This window comes from Sus scrofa, chromosome 9 (assembly GCF_054392235.1).
Source record: "Sus scrofa isolate SSC_HxYL_T2T_F1_AM1 chromosome 9, Sscrofa_HxYL_maternal_Yorkshire_Landrace_v2.0, whole genome shotgun sequence".
Classification (NCBI taxonomy): Eukaryota; Metazoa; Chordata; class Mammalia; order Artiodactyla; family Suidae; genus Sus; species Sus scrofa.
In genome coordinates, this window is record NC_139391.1 from 79,006,750 (window position 1) to 79,021,169 (window position 14,420).

A 14,420-nucleotide genomic window follows, 5' to 3' on the forward strand; every position below is an offset into this window, starting at 1 on the left:
GGAGGTTCCCAGGCTAGGGGTTGAATCAGAGCTGTAGCCACCAGACTACACCACAGCCACAGCAACATGGGATCTGAGCTGTGTCTGTGACCTACACCACGGCTCATGGTGACACCGGATCCTGAACCCACTGAGCAAGGCCAGGGATCAAACCCACAACCTCATGGTTCCTAGTCGGATTCATTAACCACAGAGCCACAACGGGAACTCCAACATAGACTTTTTTTAAAAGCATTATCTTTCTCCCTTAAGTATGATGTTAGCTTTTTTTTTTTTTTTTTTTTTTGCTGCACCCACAGCATGCAGAAGTTCACAGGCCAGGAACTGAACTGCACCACAGCAATGATTCAGGGCACAGCAGTGACAGCTGCTGGATCCTTAACCCACTAAGCCACCGGCGAATTCCATCTGAGGTATAGATGTTGATAGAGCCTGTTCTTAGTAAGGTATTAGCGTTTTAAATTCCGTGGTTAAATGGAGAATATTGCATTTTATTAAAATAGTATAGAAGTTCTTCTGACATAAATATTTTGTATTACCTAAAATATAATACTATTTTCATATTTTACTTTGGTTTTTATTAGCCTTTTAAAAAATTGTGTTGTTACATTTTTTATGCTATGGCATGCTATCTAATAATGGCATTTTCTTAATAGAATTTATCATTCCTTTGTCTGGAAAATTGAGGATTTTGTTCTCTTTTTTGAAGGACTTCATTAATGTGCAGGAATGTACCCAAGACTTCTGCCCCTTCATTCCGCATCTTCCCAGCTATCAGTAATAAGAGGGTACATTCACTAACTTGGCCAGAATAAAATTGTAAACTTTGTTTCAAAGGCTAGTAATGGTATTTCAGTATGGTTGCTTGAGTATGGTGACTAATTCAGAGGATTCTTTTAATTCACATGGTTAATTATAGATTATTAAGAACCTCTAGAGAAAGAAAAACTATTTTTCAATCTTAACCATCAACCTTTAGGTTATTGATACCATATTGGCTGAAGTATTTTGTATTTTTGTGTTTTTATCAGTAAATATTAGCTGTTTTATGTACCAAATTAAAAACCTTAAGTGGAATAATTTTCCAGTTATCACCTTGTTGAGTTTTTTTTGTATTTTGATTTTTTGGTCTCAGTAGCCTTTCGTGTGCAGTAAAAGTGAGTTAAGAAAAATGTTTTAAGTCATCTTTATTAGCTATTAGTAGAATTGGAATTCAAATGAATTTCAAATGAAATGACATTTTCAAATGAAATAAATAGAAATTTTAAATTGTGAATGACCTTTATATAATCTTTAGAAAACTATAGTCTATTGAAGAATTGCAAAGCATGTATTGACTTGTACCATCTTAATTTATTTCCTGAATTCCTCTTCTCAGGGTGCATTTGAGAAGATCTTTTCTCTTTGGCCATTTTCCAAGTGTTTTGAACTGAAAGGCAATGTATATGAATGGTGGTTCAGATGGAGGTTAGACCGTTACGTATGTATTTACCTTATAATCTTTTGCCATTTGAAATTATACTTTTAAAAACTATTCGGGAAATTTTTAAATATTTTTATTTAGTTTAGGAATAAGGAAAAATCTTGATTTGATAAATCAAAGTACTTCAGCCCTCCCCCTGTTTTTATAGTGGAGAAAGGGTGTGCATGTTTATGTATATCAGTAGGAAAATACTGTAAAAATATTATTTAAAAAGTCACCTTTATTTGAGTCATAATTTTCACTTATAGATAATCATATATATGCTTCAGCCATTTAACACAATATTTTTTGAGCCCTAATTTATGCTGTAAATGTTGGTGTTATGAGAGATATACATTAGAGAAGACATACCACCGGGCTTCCAAGCCTTATATTCTAATTTAAAACTTAAATTACTTATAATTAGGTGCTACTTATAAGTAGGTGCTAAACTCTGCAGTATAGCTTTGTAATAAAAGTGTGCAAAGGAAAGAGGGCAGTGTCATGGCTGATTCCATGAATTTAATCTTGAAGGGTGGTTAAGATTCAGTTACCCAAGAAAATATAAAACATCTATCACAGCATTTGGGAAATAATAAACACTGACCCCACTTCACTCTTTCCCTTTATTTTCCATCTTTCACTCTTCCCTTTTTTTTCATCCAACAAATGTTTTCTTAGAGCCTATTCTGTGCCATTCCTGGTTTTCAGTACCTATGCACTTTCCAATTATTGTCAATAAATAAAATGTTTACTTTTGAAATTCTTTTTCTCCTTATTTTTCTAATCGAACATTGCACTTCTAAACCATATAGAAACAAAAACCTCTGCTAAAAGCTTGCCATAAAATAATTTTAAATTCTTAACTTTTCTCATTAGAGCGATTACTATGATAGTTCATGTCAAGTATTTATTTTAAAAACAAGCTTTTGTGCTTTCCGATTCACCATTTTTTTGTCTGTTTAGGGCTGCACCCACGGCATATGGAGGTTCCCATGCTAGGGGTCTAATCGGAGCTGTAGCCTCCAGCCTGTGCCACAGCCACAGCCACAGCCACAGCAACACCACATCTGAGCCGTGTCTGCGACCTACACCACAGCTTTTGGCAAGGCCAGATCCTTAATCCACTGAGCGAGGCCAGGGATTGAACCCGCAACCTCATGGTTCCTAGTCAGATTCGTTTCTGCTACACCACGACAGGAACTCCATGATCCACCATTTTTTTTAAATTCTCATGTGCATATACTATTTTTTTCACCTCTTTTTACATTTTTTTTAAATTGTAAATTGAAGTGTAATTGATTTATAATGTTCTGCTAATTTCTGCTGCATAGCAAGGTAACCCAGTCATACATACATTTAAATTCCTTTTCTTAAATCTTCCATCACTGTCTTTTTAAAAATAAGATCTTGGTAATGCTATTGTTGATTTTATTTGATTGGAAGTATCAATATAAAATGTGTTTTATCTTCATTGAGTACATTGAAATTCAGTCATGTGTCTTCAGAATAGTTTTTATCATTAGTTTTAAGTTGTCTTTATTTCTTCACTTGCTGCTGAAACTGTCTGGAGTGAACTAGCATATCCTGTGTCATTGCAGGAGGTGTTTGTTTGTCTGTTGTAGATAGTTTCTAACAATCACTGCCTTCATTTCTTGAAATTTAAGTTCTTCATAGAAACTTTGGACCTTTAGGCTTTTAACCTACATACCTTTATACATATTGTTCTCCTTTACCAAATACTTTTGTTATTTATTGAAAACTGGCTGTTTAAAACAGATTTTTTTCTCCCCTTATTTTTTAGGTAGTCTTTCATGGGATGTTGTTTGCTTTCATTTATCTGGCTTTACAGAAGCGCCAAATACTTTCTGAAGGAAAGGGTGAACCTCTTTTTTCCAACAAAGTTTCAAATTTTCTCTTATTTATTTCAGTAGTTTCTTTCTTGGTAAGTTTCAAAATGTAATCTGCTAAATTTCCAAAATCCTAAATAGTATAGAAAATTAACTTTACAAGATGGGAGTATAATCATTTGTTTATGTATTTATTTATTTATTTTGTCTTTTGTCCTTTTTAGGGCCACACCCTCGGCATATGGAGGTTCTCAGGCTAGGGGTCTAAATGGCACTGTAGCTACCGGCCTACACCACAGCCACAGCAATGCCAGATCCGAGCCATGTCTGCGACCTACACCACAGCTCACTGTAACACCAGATCCTTAACCCACTGAGTGAGCAGGGCTCAAACCCTCAACCTCATGGTTCCTAGTTGGATTTGTTTCCACTATGCCATGACAGAAACTCCCTCATCATTTATTTTTAATACATAAAAGCTTTACTTGTAAAATTGTTGTTCTAATTGAACATAAATTCTAAAAAGAATATAAACATATATATGTTAAATATGAAGAGTAGCTGAGATCTCGGGTATTCCTGTTGTGGCTCAGTGGTAACGTACCAGAGTAGTTAGTATCCATGAGGACACAGGTTCAATCCCTGGCCTTGTTCAGTGGGTTAAGGATCCAGTGTTGCCTTGAGCTATAGTGTTGGCATAGGTCGAAGACGCAGCTCAGATCCCGCATTGCTATGGCTGTGGCATAGGCCAGCAGCTGCAGCTCGATTAGACCCCCCATATGCTGCAGGTGCAGCCCAATAAAGCCAAAAAAAAAAAAAAAAAAAAAGAATTACTGAGATCTCAGTGAAATAGGAATTTTTAAAGTCGTAATAAGTTTGGGGGGAAAATACAATGTAAGGTTTGATGGAAAGAGCCATCACTGCCTTAGGATCACTGTTTTCGGAAAAGCATAGCCTTATGCTCGTCTCTCTCTACTTTCTTATATTTGAGCATACCAAAATGAGTGATGAGCAAACCTCTTGGCAGTTTTTACTGAAGTTTTCTTAATAGCATAATGAAATATAATGTTATAAAGAAAACTATTTTGAAAATTCTGAGTGCTGCTTCTTTAAAGCATAACTATTATTGTGAACTAATCCACATGTTTTTTGTTTTAGACCTATTCAATCTGGGCTAGCAGTTGTAAAAACAAAGCAGAATGCAATGAACTCCACCCATCTGTTTCTGTGGTACAGGTAATTATCTTTAGAGAAATTTTTCTTCTTAATTCTTGATAAAAACAGAGTCTTTAGAGACAGATTTGAGATAAAACTCTACTAAAAGTAGGTATATTACTTGAGCCCTACCTTCCTCTACTGTAGAAGAGATTTTATAATCTCTTTTAAACAGTTGTTACTAAATATTATTATTAAATGTATGGAAATGATCAGTGTATACTGCTTAATAGGCACTTAGAAAATGTTCATTCTTTTCTATTTGCCTTTTCATCATTTATTTATTTATTTACTTGATCATAGTTATTAATGATCTGGGTATTAAGTACCCATGCTACATGTGAGAGGTACATCTAGCCCCTCGCTCACAGAATTTATAGTCTAAAAGGGATATGGATCAATAGATATTCACTCATTCATTCAACAATTCTTAAAATTCATTTAGCAAATATTTTATATTTAATATGTGCAATATATTATTCTGGGGAATATAGTGGTGACCAAATGAGACATGATTCCTACTCTCCCAGAGCCTATATTATACCTCCTTGTAAAAGAGAGTAATCTTATAATCACCACATAATCATAAACAGAAGTACATGGTGCTTCAAGGGAATATCATAAAGGGAATATGACGTAGTCGGATGGGAATGAGGGCAATCAAGGTTCAGAGATGATATCCCTGAAAAAATTAAGCTGAGAATGGAGAGATGAAGGCAGGCAGTGAGAACTTAGGCCATGTCACAGAAAGGAGCATATTCACATTCAAGGAACTTAAAGAAGACCATTTCTGCTGGAGCTCAGAGAATCAGGGTCTAGAAAAGTGTGTGGTAGTGACTGGGAGGACAGAAGCTAGGGGCAACTCTCATTAGATTTACACTTTGCAGAAATACCTCTGGTTGCAGTTAATCATAGAACATTGAGATTAGTGTGGTGATGCTCAAGTACGGGGCACTTTGGAAGCACATGGGATTTCTTCTAACCCATCATGATATCAGAGCATGGTTCTTAGAGAAAAAGACTAAAAATATGAGTAGTCCAGCAGAGAGGAGTAGGGAAGATTTCTGGAGGATCTTAAGTTTTAAGTTCTCTTCAATGTAAAAACTACTTTATTCCTCTTAAATCTAAATATGGTCAGTAGAACTAAGCATGTGACAGATTTGCCAAACAATTGTTAATGATGTTTTAAACGTGGTATTATATTCATCTAGTAGTTTCATGACTTCTGCATATCATCATAGTGCTTACAGTAACACTTTGTATATCATATCTGATGTCATTTCTGTAATGACGTACAGAGGGGGCATGTTAGCACACACTGTGTACCCACGCAGAACAATGTAAGGAGAGCTAAGGGAGAAGAGGTGACTGCACATAGAGTAATACTGAGATAAGCACTCCTGAATCTTATCACCTTTTCTCCTAGCCACTCTACTTCACATACTCATCTTTCCTTAGTTACTCTTTCCCACACTTACTTGGCTGTCAGTGGAAGGAGACTTTTGAAGAGAGCAAAAAGGGGGTGGGGGATAGGTGGCACCCAACAAAAGCAAATACTTTATGGAAGAAGTAAAATCATATCATGGGCTTTTATGAATTCTACTCCATAAATGTATTTCTTTTCTACACAAGGGGCCTCAAGGTGAGTTTATATTTTTTTCTAATATACATAAAATAAAACTGTTCAGCCATGCACTATGTAAAGTCTGTACTTGTTTGCAGTATACAGACCACCTGCTGAGAAATCCAGTTTGGGTAGACAGTAGATCAAAAATAACTTGTTAATACTTTATCTATTGAAAAAAACCATTGTCTACAAGTTCAGGAACATAAAGGTATCACTTGAAAGCAAAATTCTTTTAATAAGCAGATTATTAATATTTGCTTCTGTGCTTTTCTTTAGATTTTAGCCTTCATCCTAATAAGGAATATCCCTGGATATGCTCGTTCAGTTTACAGTTCATTTTTTGCTTGGTTTGGAAGAATTTCATTAGAGGTTAGTACATTAATATTTTGGTATATATTATACAAGTGAATATGTATATAGGTGTATAAGTCTGACGTGCACTTTTTTTAAACAGAGCTATGTCATTAATGGAATTACAGGGAAGAAATTTAGAACTTTCAAAAGCAGTGTTATAGAATGTTTTTAAAGCCTTATTTAAATGACTAGACATGGATAACTTTCAAATATTCTTTATATTGTCTTAAGCTTTCAAGTACAACCAAGATGCTAAGATCAGGAGAGAAAAAAATGAAATAGGGAGTACCCGTTGTGGCGCAACAGAAACGAATCTGACTAGGAACCATGAGGTTGCAGGTTTGCTTGCTGGCCTCACTCAGTGGGTTAAGGATCCGGCGTTGCTGTGAGCTGTGGTGTAGGTCACAAATGCAGCTTGGATCCAGCATTGCTGCAGCTGTGGCATAGGCCAGCAGCTATAGCTCCGATTCGACCCCTACCCTGGGAACTTCGTATGCTCTGGGTGCGGCCCTAAAAAGACAAAAGACCAAAAAAAAAAAAAAAAAAAAAAAAAATCAAATAGATACAAATGAAATTTGTAAATAGATATAAATGAAATCAAGCCGAGAGGATTTTGATGTGTTATTCATCCATAATCAAATATTATATTACTGGAATTTAGTTTATTGACACTTATCATAATAAAATTCATTATTATGATTGGAAGTTTTGGGAAAATTTTAATACTCATGACATTTTGTATACAATATTTAATATGAAATTATCTACAAATCAGTTTAAAATAGGTTTTGAAGGAGTTCCCCTCATGGCACAGTGGTTAACGAATCCGACTAAGAACCATGAAGTTGTGGGTTCGATCCCTGTCCTTGCTCAGTGGGTTAAGGATCCCGCATTGCCTTGAGGTGTGGTGTAGGCCACAGACGCGGCTCAGATCCCAGCGTTGCTGTGGCTCTGGCGTAGGCTGATGGCTACAGCTCCGATTCGACCCCTAGCCTGGGAACCTCCATATGCCGCGGGAGTGATCTTAGAAAAGGCAAAAAGACCAAAAAAATAAATAAATACATAAATAAACAAATAAATAAAATAGGTTCTGAAATACATTCTGAATATTCTGAGTTTTATTATTTGAAATAGAACATTTTAAAACCAAATTCAAATTGTAACTATAAACGATAACATTTTAGAATATCTATTAAGTTGTCTCTAAAATAGAGTAAATATCTCTGAGTCCTAGAATGAAGGTCCAATTTTTTTTTTTTGGTCTCATTTAATAGATTCTGGAGTTCCATTGTGGTCTAGCGAGTTAAGAACCCGACTAGTATCCAGAGAATGTGGGTTCGACCCCCTGCCTCCTCAGTGGGTTAAAGGATCTGGCGTTGCCACAACCTGCAGCGTAAGTTGCGGATGCGGCTGAGATTGTTGCCATGGCTGTGGGTGGTGTAGGCTGGTGGCTGCAGCTCCACTTCTACCCTAGCCTGGTTAGGCAGCTATGCTTACCGCTATACCACCAACACTCAAAAACTCTAGCTTGGGAACCTCCATATGCCACGGGTGTGGCCCTAAAAAGACAGAAAAAAATATATATATAAATTCTGTAGAATTTCTCATATATGTATGTGTCTTTTTAGGGTTTTAGGGCCAAACCTGGGGCATATGGAAGTTGCCAGGCTAGGAGTGGAACTGGAGCTGTAGCTGCTGGCCTACACCACAGCCACAGCAACACCAGATCTGAGCCGCATCTGTGACCTGTGCTGCAGCTCGTGGCAGTGCTGGCTCCTTTAACCCACTGATGAGGCCAAGGACTGAACCTTCATCCTCCTAGATTCTGATTGGGTTCTTAACCCACTGGGCTACAACGAGAACTCCATAGAATTTAGAATTCTTGATCATGAATGAGTTAGTCACTCAGTAGACAAAATAATGTTTATTTTGCAGGCCTCTTAATATTTGGAACATGGGAGGTTTTATTATCTCTAATCAAATGAATTTATAATTTGGTATTTCTATTAAATATATAAAAATTTCATATACTTCATAGCATTTCATATACTTCGTAGCATTTTCTTATCTACGATACTTTGAAGTGATATGATAGAAGAACCACATTTGTAATCACAATCAAAAGTAGAAGTGTTGTCTTCTAATATATATACTTACATAGAAGTTGAGGAGAGGGGGCGGCTCTGCACCTGATGGAGAGGCTGGGGGTGGGGCATGGGGTGTCCAGCCCCAGGGCCTCTGCACCTCTGAGGAAGTCCAGGGGTCAGTGGCTCTCCCCCAGCAGGAGGCAATACTGCCACCCCTGGCCTAGTAACCTCAGAGCAGGACAGGATGAAACCAGAGATGGGGCAGAGCAGCTGGGGTGGGACGCACAGCACTGTGGTCCCCTCCCTGTAGGCACCAGGCAGGGGCCAGGCCGCATCATGGCTGACGACCCTGCACCTTCCATATTCTAGGAATATGAGACCATTCTAGGGGCCTGGGGACACTTGGGCTGGGCCAGGAGGTGGAAGGCCCCCTTGGTGGCCCTCGGTGTCTTACGCCCTGTCTCCGCCCTGTTTGTTGTCACTGGGAAGATGAACACCGTGGGTGCTGTGGTTTCTGCTGAAGATTTTCTTTGCTTAAAGCCAGTGTTGGAAATGAAGGGTCAGGCTTTCCTCCACCTGCCCGGGTAGAGGGGGCTGAGAAAAAAAAAAAGTTGGAATATGCTTTAGAAACATTCAAATGCAGTTCAAGACATTTGTCTGGCCATGCAGAACAAATATGATGACATCTTAAAAATAAACACCATGCAGAGTTCCCATCCTGGCTCAGTGGTTAATGAATCTGACTAGGAACCATGAGGTTGCGGGTTCGGTCCCTGCCCTTGCTTACTGGGTTAAGGATCCGGCGTTGCTGTGAGCTGTGGTGTAGGTTGCAGACGCAGCTTGGATCCCACGTTGCTGTGGCTGTGGCGTAGGCCGGTGGCTACAGCTCCGATTAGACCCCTAGCATGAGAACTTCCATATGCCGAGGGATCAGCCCTAGAAATGGCAAAAAGACAAAAATAAATAAATAAATACCATGCCACTTCCCTCTCATATATACATACATAAATTCACAAATATGTGCATATGCAGTACATATGTGTGTATATATACACATAGTAATTCTTTATTTGGAGTCTGAATACAAGAGTCCATATATATTGTTAGGTGTCTTCTATATCATGCAAAGAAAATTTTCAGGTTAGAAGGTTCTTGTGCTTCATTTCTTGGGGTCTTTGAAGCAGTGCTTCAGCAAGTAGGAGTTCTGGAGAGTAGAGAGCAATAGACTTTTCGGAGCCAAGAGTGAAGCATAATTAAATAGTTTGGAAAAGCCTTCTAACATAATTATGCTATCAAATGTTTAAATTAGGAAAATATGTAATATATTCATGAGCCATTTAAACATGTCTAACTTAAAATATTTTTCCTTCCAGCTATTTATTTGCCAATATCACATATGGCTGGCAGCAGACACAAGGGGTATCTTGGTACTCATACCTGGAAACCCGATGCTCAACATCATTGTCAGCACTTTCATATTTGTTTGTGTGGCACACGAAATTTCACAGATCACTAATGATCTTGCACAGATTATTATTCCTAAGGATAATTCATCTCTCTTGAAAAGGTTGGCATGTATAGCTGCATTTTTTTGTGGACTCCTCATCTTATCATCCATTCAAGATAAATCAAGACATTAGGTTCCTAAAATACTAAAAAATTGAAACCAAGTTAATTTTGTGTCTACCTAGAGGAGAACAGCATCTATCTGGAGACATAAATGTATAAGTAAGTAAAGACTTGTGTGGCAAGAGGACAGGTCAGTGATATCTGTTGAACATGTGTGGTTGTATATATTGAAAATGTACATAACCAATATGAAATACTGAAAAAAACTGATGAGGCAGAGTGCATTGTATAGGCTTGCATGTGAAAGTCTTTTCTACTGGATCTATATTTCCATTTATAAATGATTTTAAGTTAACATGAAGGCAGGGAAATAATTACCTTTCCAGTAAAAAATATAATTAGTTTAGTGGCACCATGGAGTATTTTAATATTTACTAAATTTGTGGTAGTAAGATTGCCTATACCTGTATCATTGTGGAACTTCCTACTTCGTTGAAAACTTTCTTAAGAATCGACTGCAGTATTGTTTTCTTATGTGTGCAATGATGTGGAATGCCAGACAGGTATGTCTTAATGTGCTCATGTTCTGGTGTTATATGTTTCTTGACATGATTTTTCTTCCTAACTGTGGTTTTCAGGTATACAAGCCTAAATATTTATATACTTTGTCAGAGTTGTGCTAGGCTTTATGACAGGGTTTTGTCATTGTTGATGCTGTTGTTGCTTCTTTTTATAAAAAGGCCAAATTTTCTTTCCAATCCAAACATTTAACCTGTTTTCCTTTCCTTAAGCTATACCATTGTAATACCAGTTACCCTGTGGATCCATTGAGTATGCTTTCCCCTTTCTAATTAATTTTTGTATATTATTTCCAATGTTTGGAAGCTCTTTATAACCATTTTGGTATTCCTGTTACTCCCTATTTTAAAAAATATATATATTTATCAATCTAAACTTGTGCTGTGTAGTAAAGATTCAAGTTATGTTTGAGATATATAAACGTGTAGAATTTTAAGTAAACCAATGACCTTGGGCAATATGTATTTTTGGTTTGGTTTTGTTATAAGCTGTTAGAGGTATAAATTTATTTATCTGTTGTACAGATTTGAGTATGAGTTTTAATGTTTGAAAGATTGCACTTGTTTGCTCTTACTATGTGTGGGATAAGATAATTTTTGTTCATTGTATATGAAAATATGGAATAATTTAAACAGTAAATAAACATTCTTTGGATGCTTATTTTTGTATTGTAAAGTATCAAACTCTGTGGGGTTTTTTTTTAAGCTGGATCCAATAATGATTGGTTCAAATGTCCAATTTATTTTTTCAGCCGCTTAGTAAATCACTAAGAGGCAAGTCATTGTGATAATTATTCCTTATTTAACTGTCAGTGCTTTAGAGGATAATCTGCCTTTTCTACCCAGGAGTTAAAATATTATGTTTTATTAGTAATGTTACTTAAAGATTTTAAAATTTTTAATTATTTTTCTTTAGCACTGGATGTATGTGCTAGTGATATTGTCCCGTTAATTGAAGAATATTTCTCAGACAGAAATGTGTGTTCTTTCTTTTTCCTCTCTTCTGCCCTTACTTAATCTTTTGACATTTCCCAGATAGACAATTGTAATGATTCATTGCTCTGCCTCCTAGACTGCGAGCTTATAAGTAGAGAATAGTATAGTTATAAATCAAAAACTTCCAAGTACTGTGATCACATTATTCTTGCTAGTGTGGCTTGCCAATGAGTAGAGTGCATTTTAATTTAGCTTATAAGTTTTATCACCTGAGAAAGATTCTTCCCAATGAAACAGTTGAAAAAGAAGGATGACCAATATTTGTTTTTTTTTTTTAAAGAAGCACTTATATTCACTTGGATATCACTATTAAAAAAACCTAAGTTTTCTTTTGCATTTGAACTCAAGCCTAAAACTTAAGTGGTAACCCCTGTTTCTTCATTACATGCTTTCATTTACTATGTCTGACTTTTATATATGTATAATTAAAAGATGCATTTGTAGTTAAAATGCATTTGTAATTTAGAAAATCAAATATTAAATAGAATGTATTTTAAATGAGTCTTTATGGATAAGAGGTTATTATGCTAAAAGTTGCCACAATGATAGCATCTTATGTGTGGTATATTTTATTTTTTTCTGCATTGACTTATTAAATAATGACTGCATTACTCAATTATACCATTCTTCAGATAAAATGGACACAGGTTCTCTAAAACTCATATTTTTCAATGAGATTTATATTATAGAAAATTTATCATCTGGCCCCAAAAAGTACTTGCTTTACTCACATCTAGCTCCATCCTTCCCTAGCTCTCTTGTCAAACCCTCCCATTTTAACGGGTAACTAACATAGCATTAAAAATTCACAGTCTCACCTAAAACCATTTATTGTACCTGTGAACTGCATCCTGTTATTTGCTTTAGGTATAAAATAACATTTATATCCTACCATTCATACATTGACCAGTTAAAATTTTATTTTTTTTAGTTTTTAATTTTATGGCCACACCCATGGCATATAGAAGTTCCCAGGCCAGGGATTGAGTCTGAGCCACAGCTGTGGCACTGCCAGATCCTTTAACCCTCTGCACTGGGCTGACCAGGCATTGAACACTTGCCTCCACTAAACATTCATCTCTGCAGAGACTCAAGCCACTGCAGTGAGATCCTTAACCCACTGTGCCGTGGCGGGAACTCTGACCAGTTAAACTTTGAAAGGTAGGTGAATGTTTATACACATGCTTTATTATTTAAAATGTTGGTTAGCGTAGGAAAACTTTAAGCTTGGTAAAATTCACTTTTTTTCATTTTTTAAACTTTTATTGCAGTTGATTTACAAGGTTGTGTAATTTCTGCTTTACAACAAAGTGAAAGTAAGTCTGTTTCCCTTCTGCAAATAAGTTCATTTGTATCTTTTTTTTTAGATTCCACATATAAAGTGATATCATATGATGTTTGTCTTTCACTGTCTAACTTCACTTGATAATTTCTAGGTCTAGCCATGTTGCTGCAAGTGGCATTAATTCATGGTTTTTATGGCTAATATTCCAGTGGTTATGTGTACCACATCTTCTTTATCCATTCCTCTGTTAATGAACATTTAGGTGGCTTCCATATCTTTTTTTTTTTTTTTTTTTTTTTTGTCTTTTTTGTCCTTTTGTCTGTTGTTGTTGTTGTTGCTGTTATTGCTATTTCTTGGGCCGCTCCCGCGGCATATGGAGGTTCCCAGGCTAGGGGTTGAATCGGGGCTGTAGCCACCGGCCTATGCCAGAGCCACAGCAACTCGGGATCCGAGCCGCGTCTGCAACCTACACCACAGCTCACGGCAACGCCGGATCGTTAACCCACTGAGCAAGGGCAGGGACCGAACCCGCAACCTCATGGTTCCTAGTCGGATTCGTTAACCACTGCGCCACGACGGGAACTCCCCATATCTTGACTGTTGTAAATAGTGCTGCAATGAGCATCGGGGTGTGTGTATGTTTTTGAATTATGGTTTTCTCCAGATGGATGCCCAGGAGTGGGATTTCTGCCTCATATGTTTGTTCTATTTTCAGTTTTTTTAAGGAACCTCCATACTGTTTTCCATCGTGGTTGCACCAGCTTACATTCGCACCAACAGTATAAGAGGGTTCCCTTTTCTCCACACGTTCTTCAGCATGTACTGCTTGTAGACTTTTTTTTTTTTTTGTCTTTCTGTGTTTTCTAGGGCTGATCTCGCAGCATATGGGGATTCCCAGGCTAGGGGTCTAATCAGAGCCGTAGCCACCAGCCTACGCCAGAGCCACGGCAATGTGGGATCCGAGCCGCGTCTGCAACCTAAACTGCAGCTCACGGCAACACCAGATCCTCGACCCACTGAGCAAGGCCAGGGATCGAACCCGCAACCTCATGGTTCCTAGTCGGATTCGTTAACCACTGCGCCATGACAGGAACTCTGCTTGTAGACTTTTTGATGATGGTTATTCTATCTGACTGGTGTGAAGTGAAATCTCATTGTAGTTTTGATTTGCATTTCTCTAATAATTAGTGATATTAAGCATCTTTTTGACCATCTGTTTGTTTTTTGGAGAAATGTTTAGATCTTCTGACCATTTTTTAATTGGATTGGCTTTTTTTGGTATAGTTAGGAGATTAATCCCTTGTTGGTTGCTTCATTTGAAAATATCCCATTCTGTAGGTTGTCTTTTTTTTTTTTTTTTTTTTTTTTTTGGCCTATGATTTCCTTCGCTATGCAAA

At 37.0% G+C, this 14,420-nt stretch overlaps 1 protein-coding gene and 1 long non-coding RNA gene across 11 annotated transcripts in view; one reads left to right on the forward strand and one right to left on the reverse strand.

Annotated features, from left to right (window-relative positions):
* Window positions 1-11,403, forward strand: part of CASD1 (CAS1 domain containing 1) — a 70,918-nt gene extending 59,515 nt beyond the window's left edge. For all 7 annotated transcript variants that reach the window (XM_084977044.1, XM_084977043.1, XM_021063369.2 and 4 more), the window contains 5 exons: window positions 1,379-1,480; window positions 3,267-3,407; window positions 4,471-4,548; window positions 6,431-6,523; window positions 9,969-11,403. In XM_084977044.1, coding sequence (XP_084833170.1) covers window positions 1,379-1,480; window positions 3,267-3,407; window positions 4,471-4,548; window positions 6,431-6,523; window positions 9,969-10,235 — 681 coding nt within the window. In that variant the 3' untranslated portion in view covers window positions 10,236-11,403. The remainder of the gene's footprint in view (window positions 1-1,378; window positions 1,481-3,266; window positions 3,408-4,470; window positions 4,549-6,430; window positions 6,524-9,968) is intronic.
* LOC106504956 (uncharacterized) overlaps window positions 7,152-14,420 on the reverse strand; it is a 57,164-nt gene continuing 49,895 nt past the window's right edge. For all 4 annotated transcript variants that reach the window (XR_014815847.1, XR_001298948.3, XR_014815848.1 and 1 more), the window contains one exon: window positions 7,152-9,189. This is a non-coding gene — a long non-coding RNA (uncharacterized LOC106504956). The remainder of the gene's footprint in view (window positions 9,190-14,420) is intronic.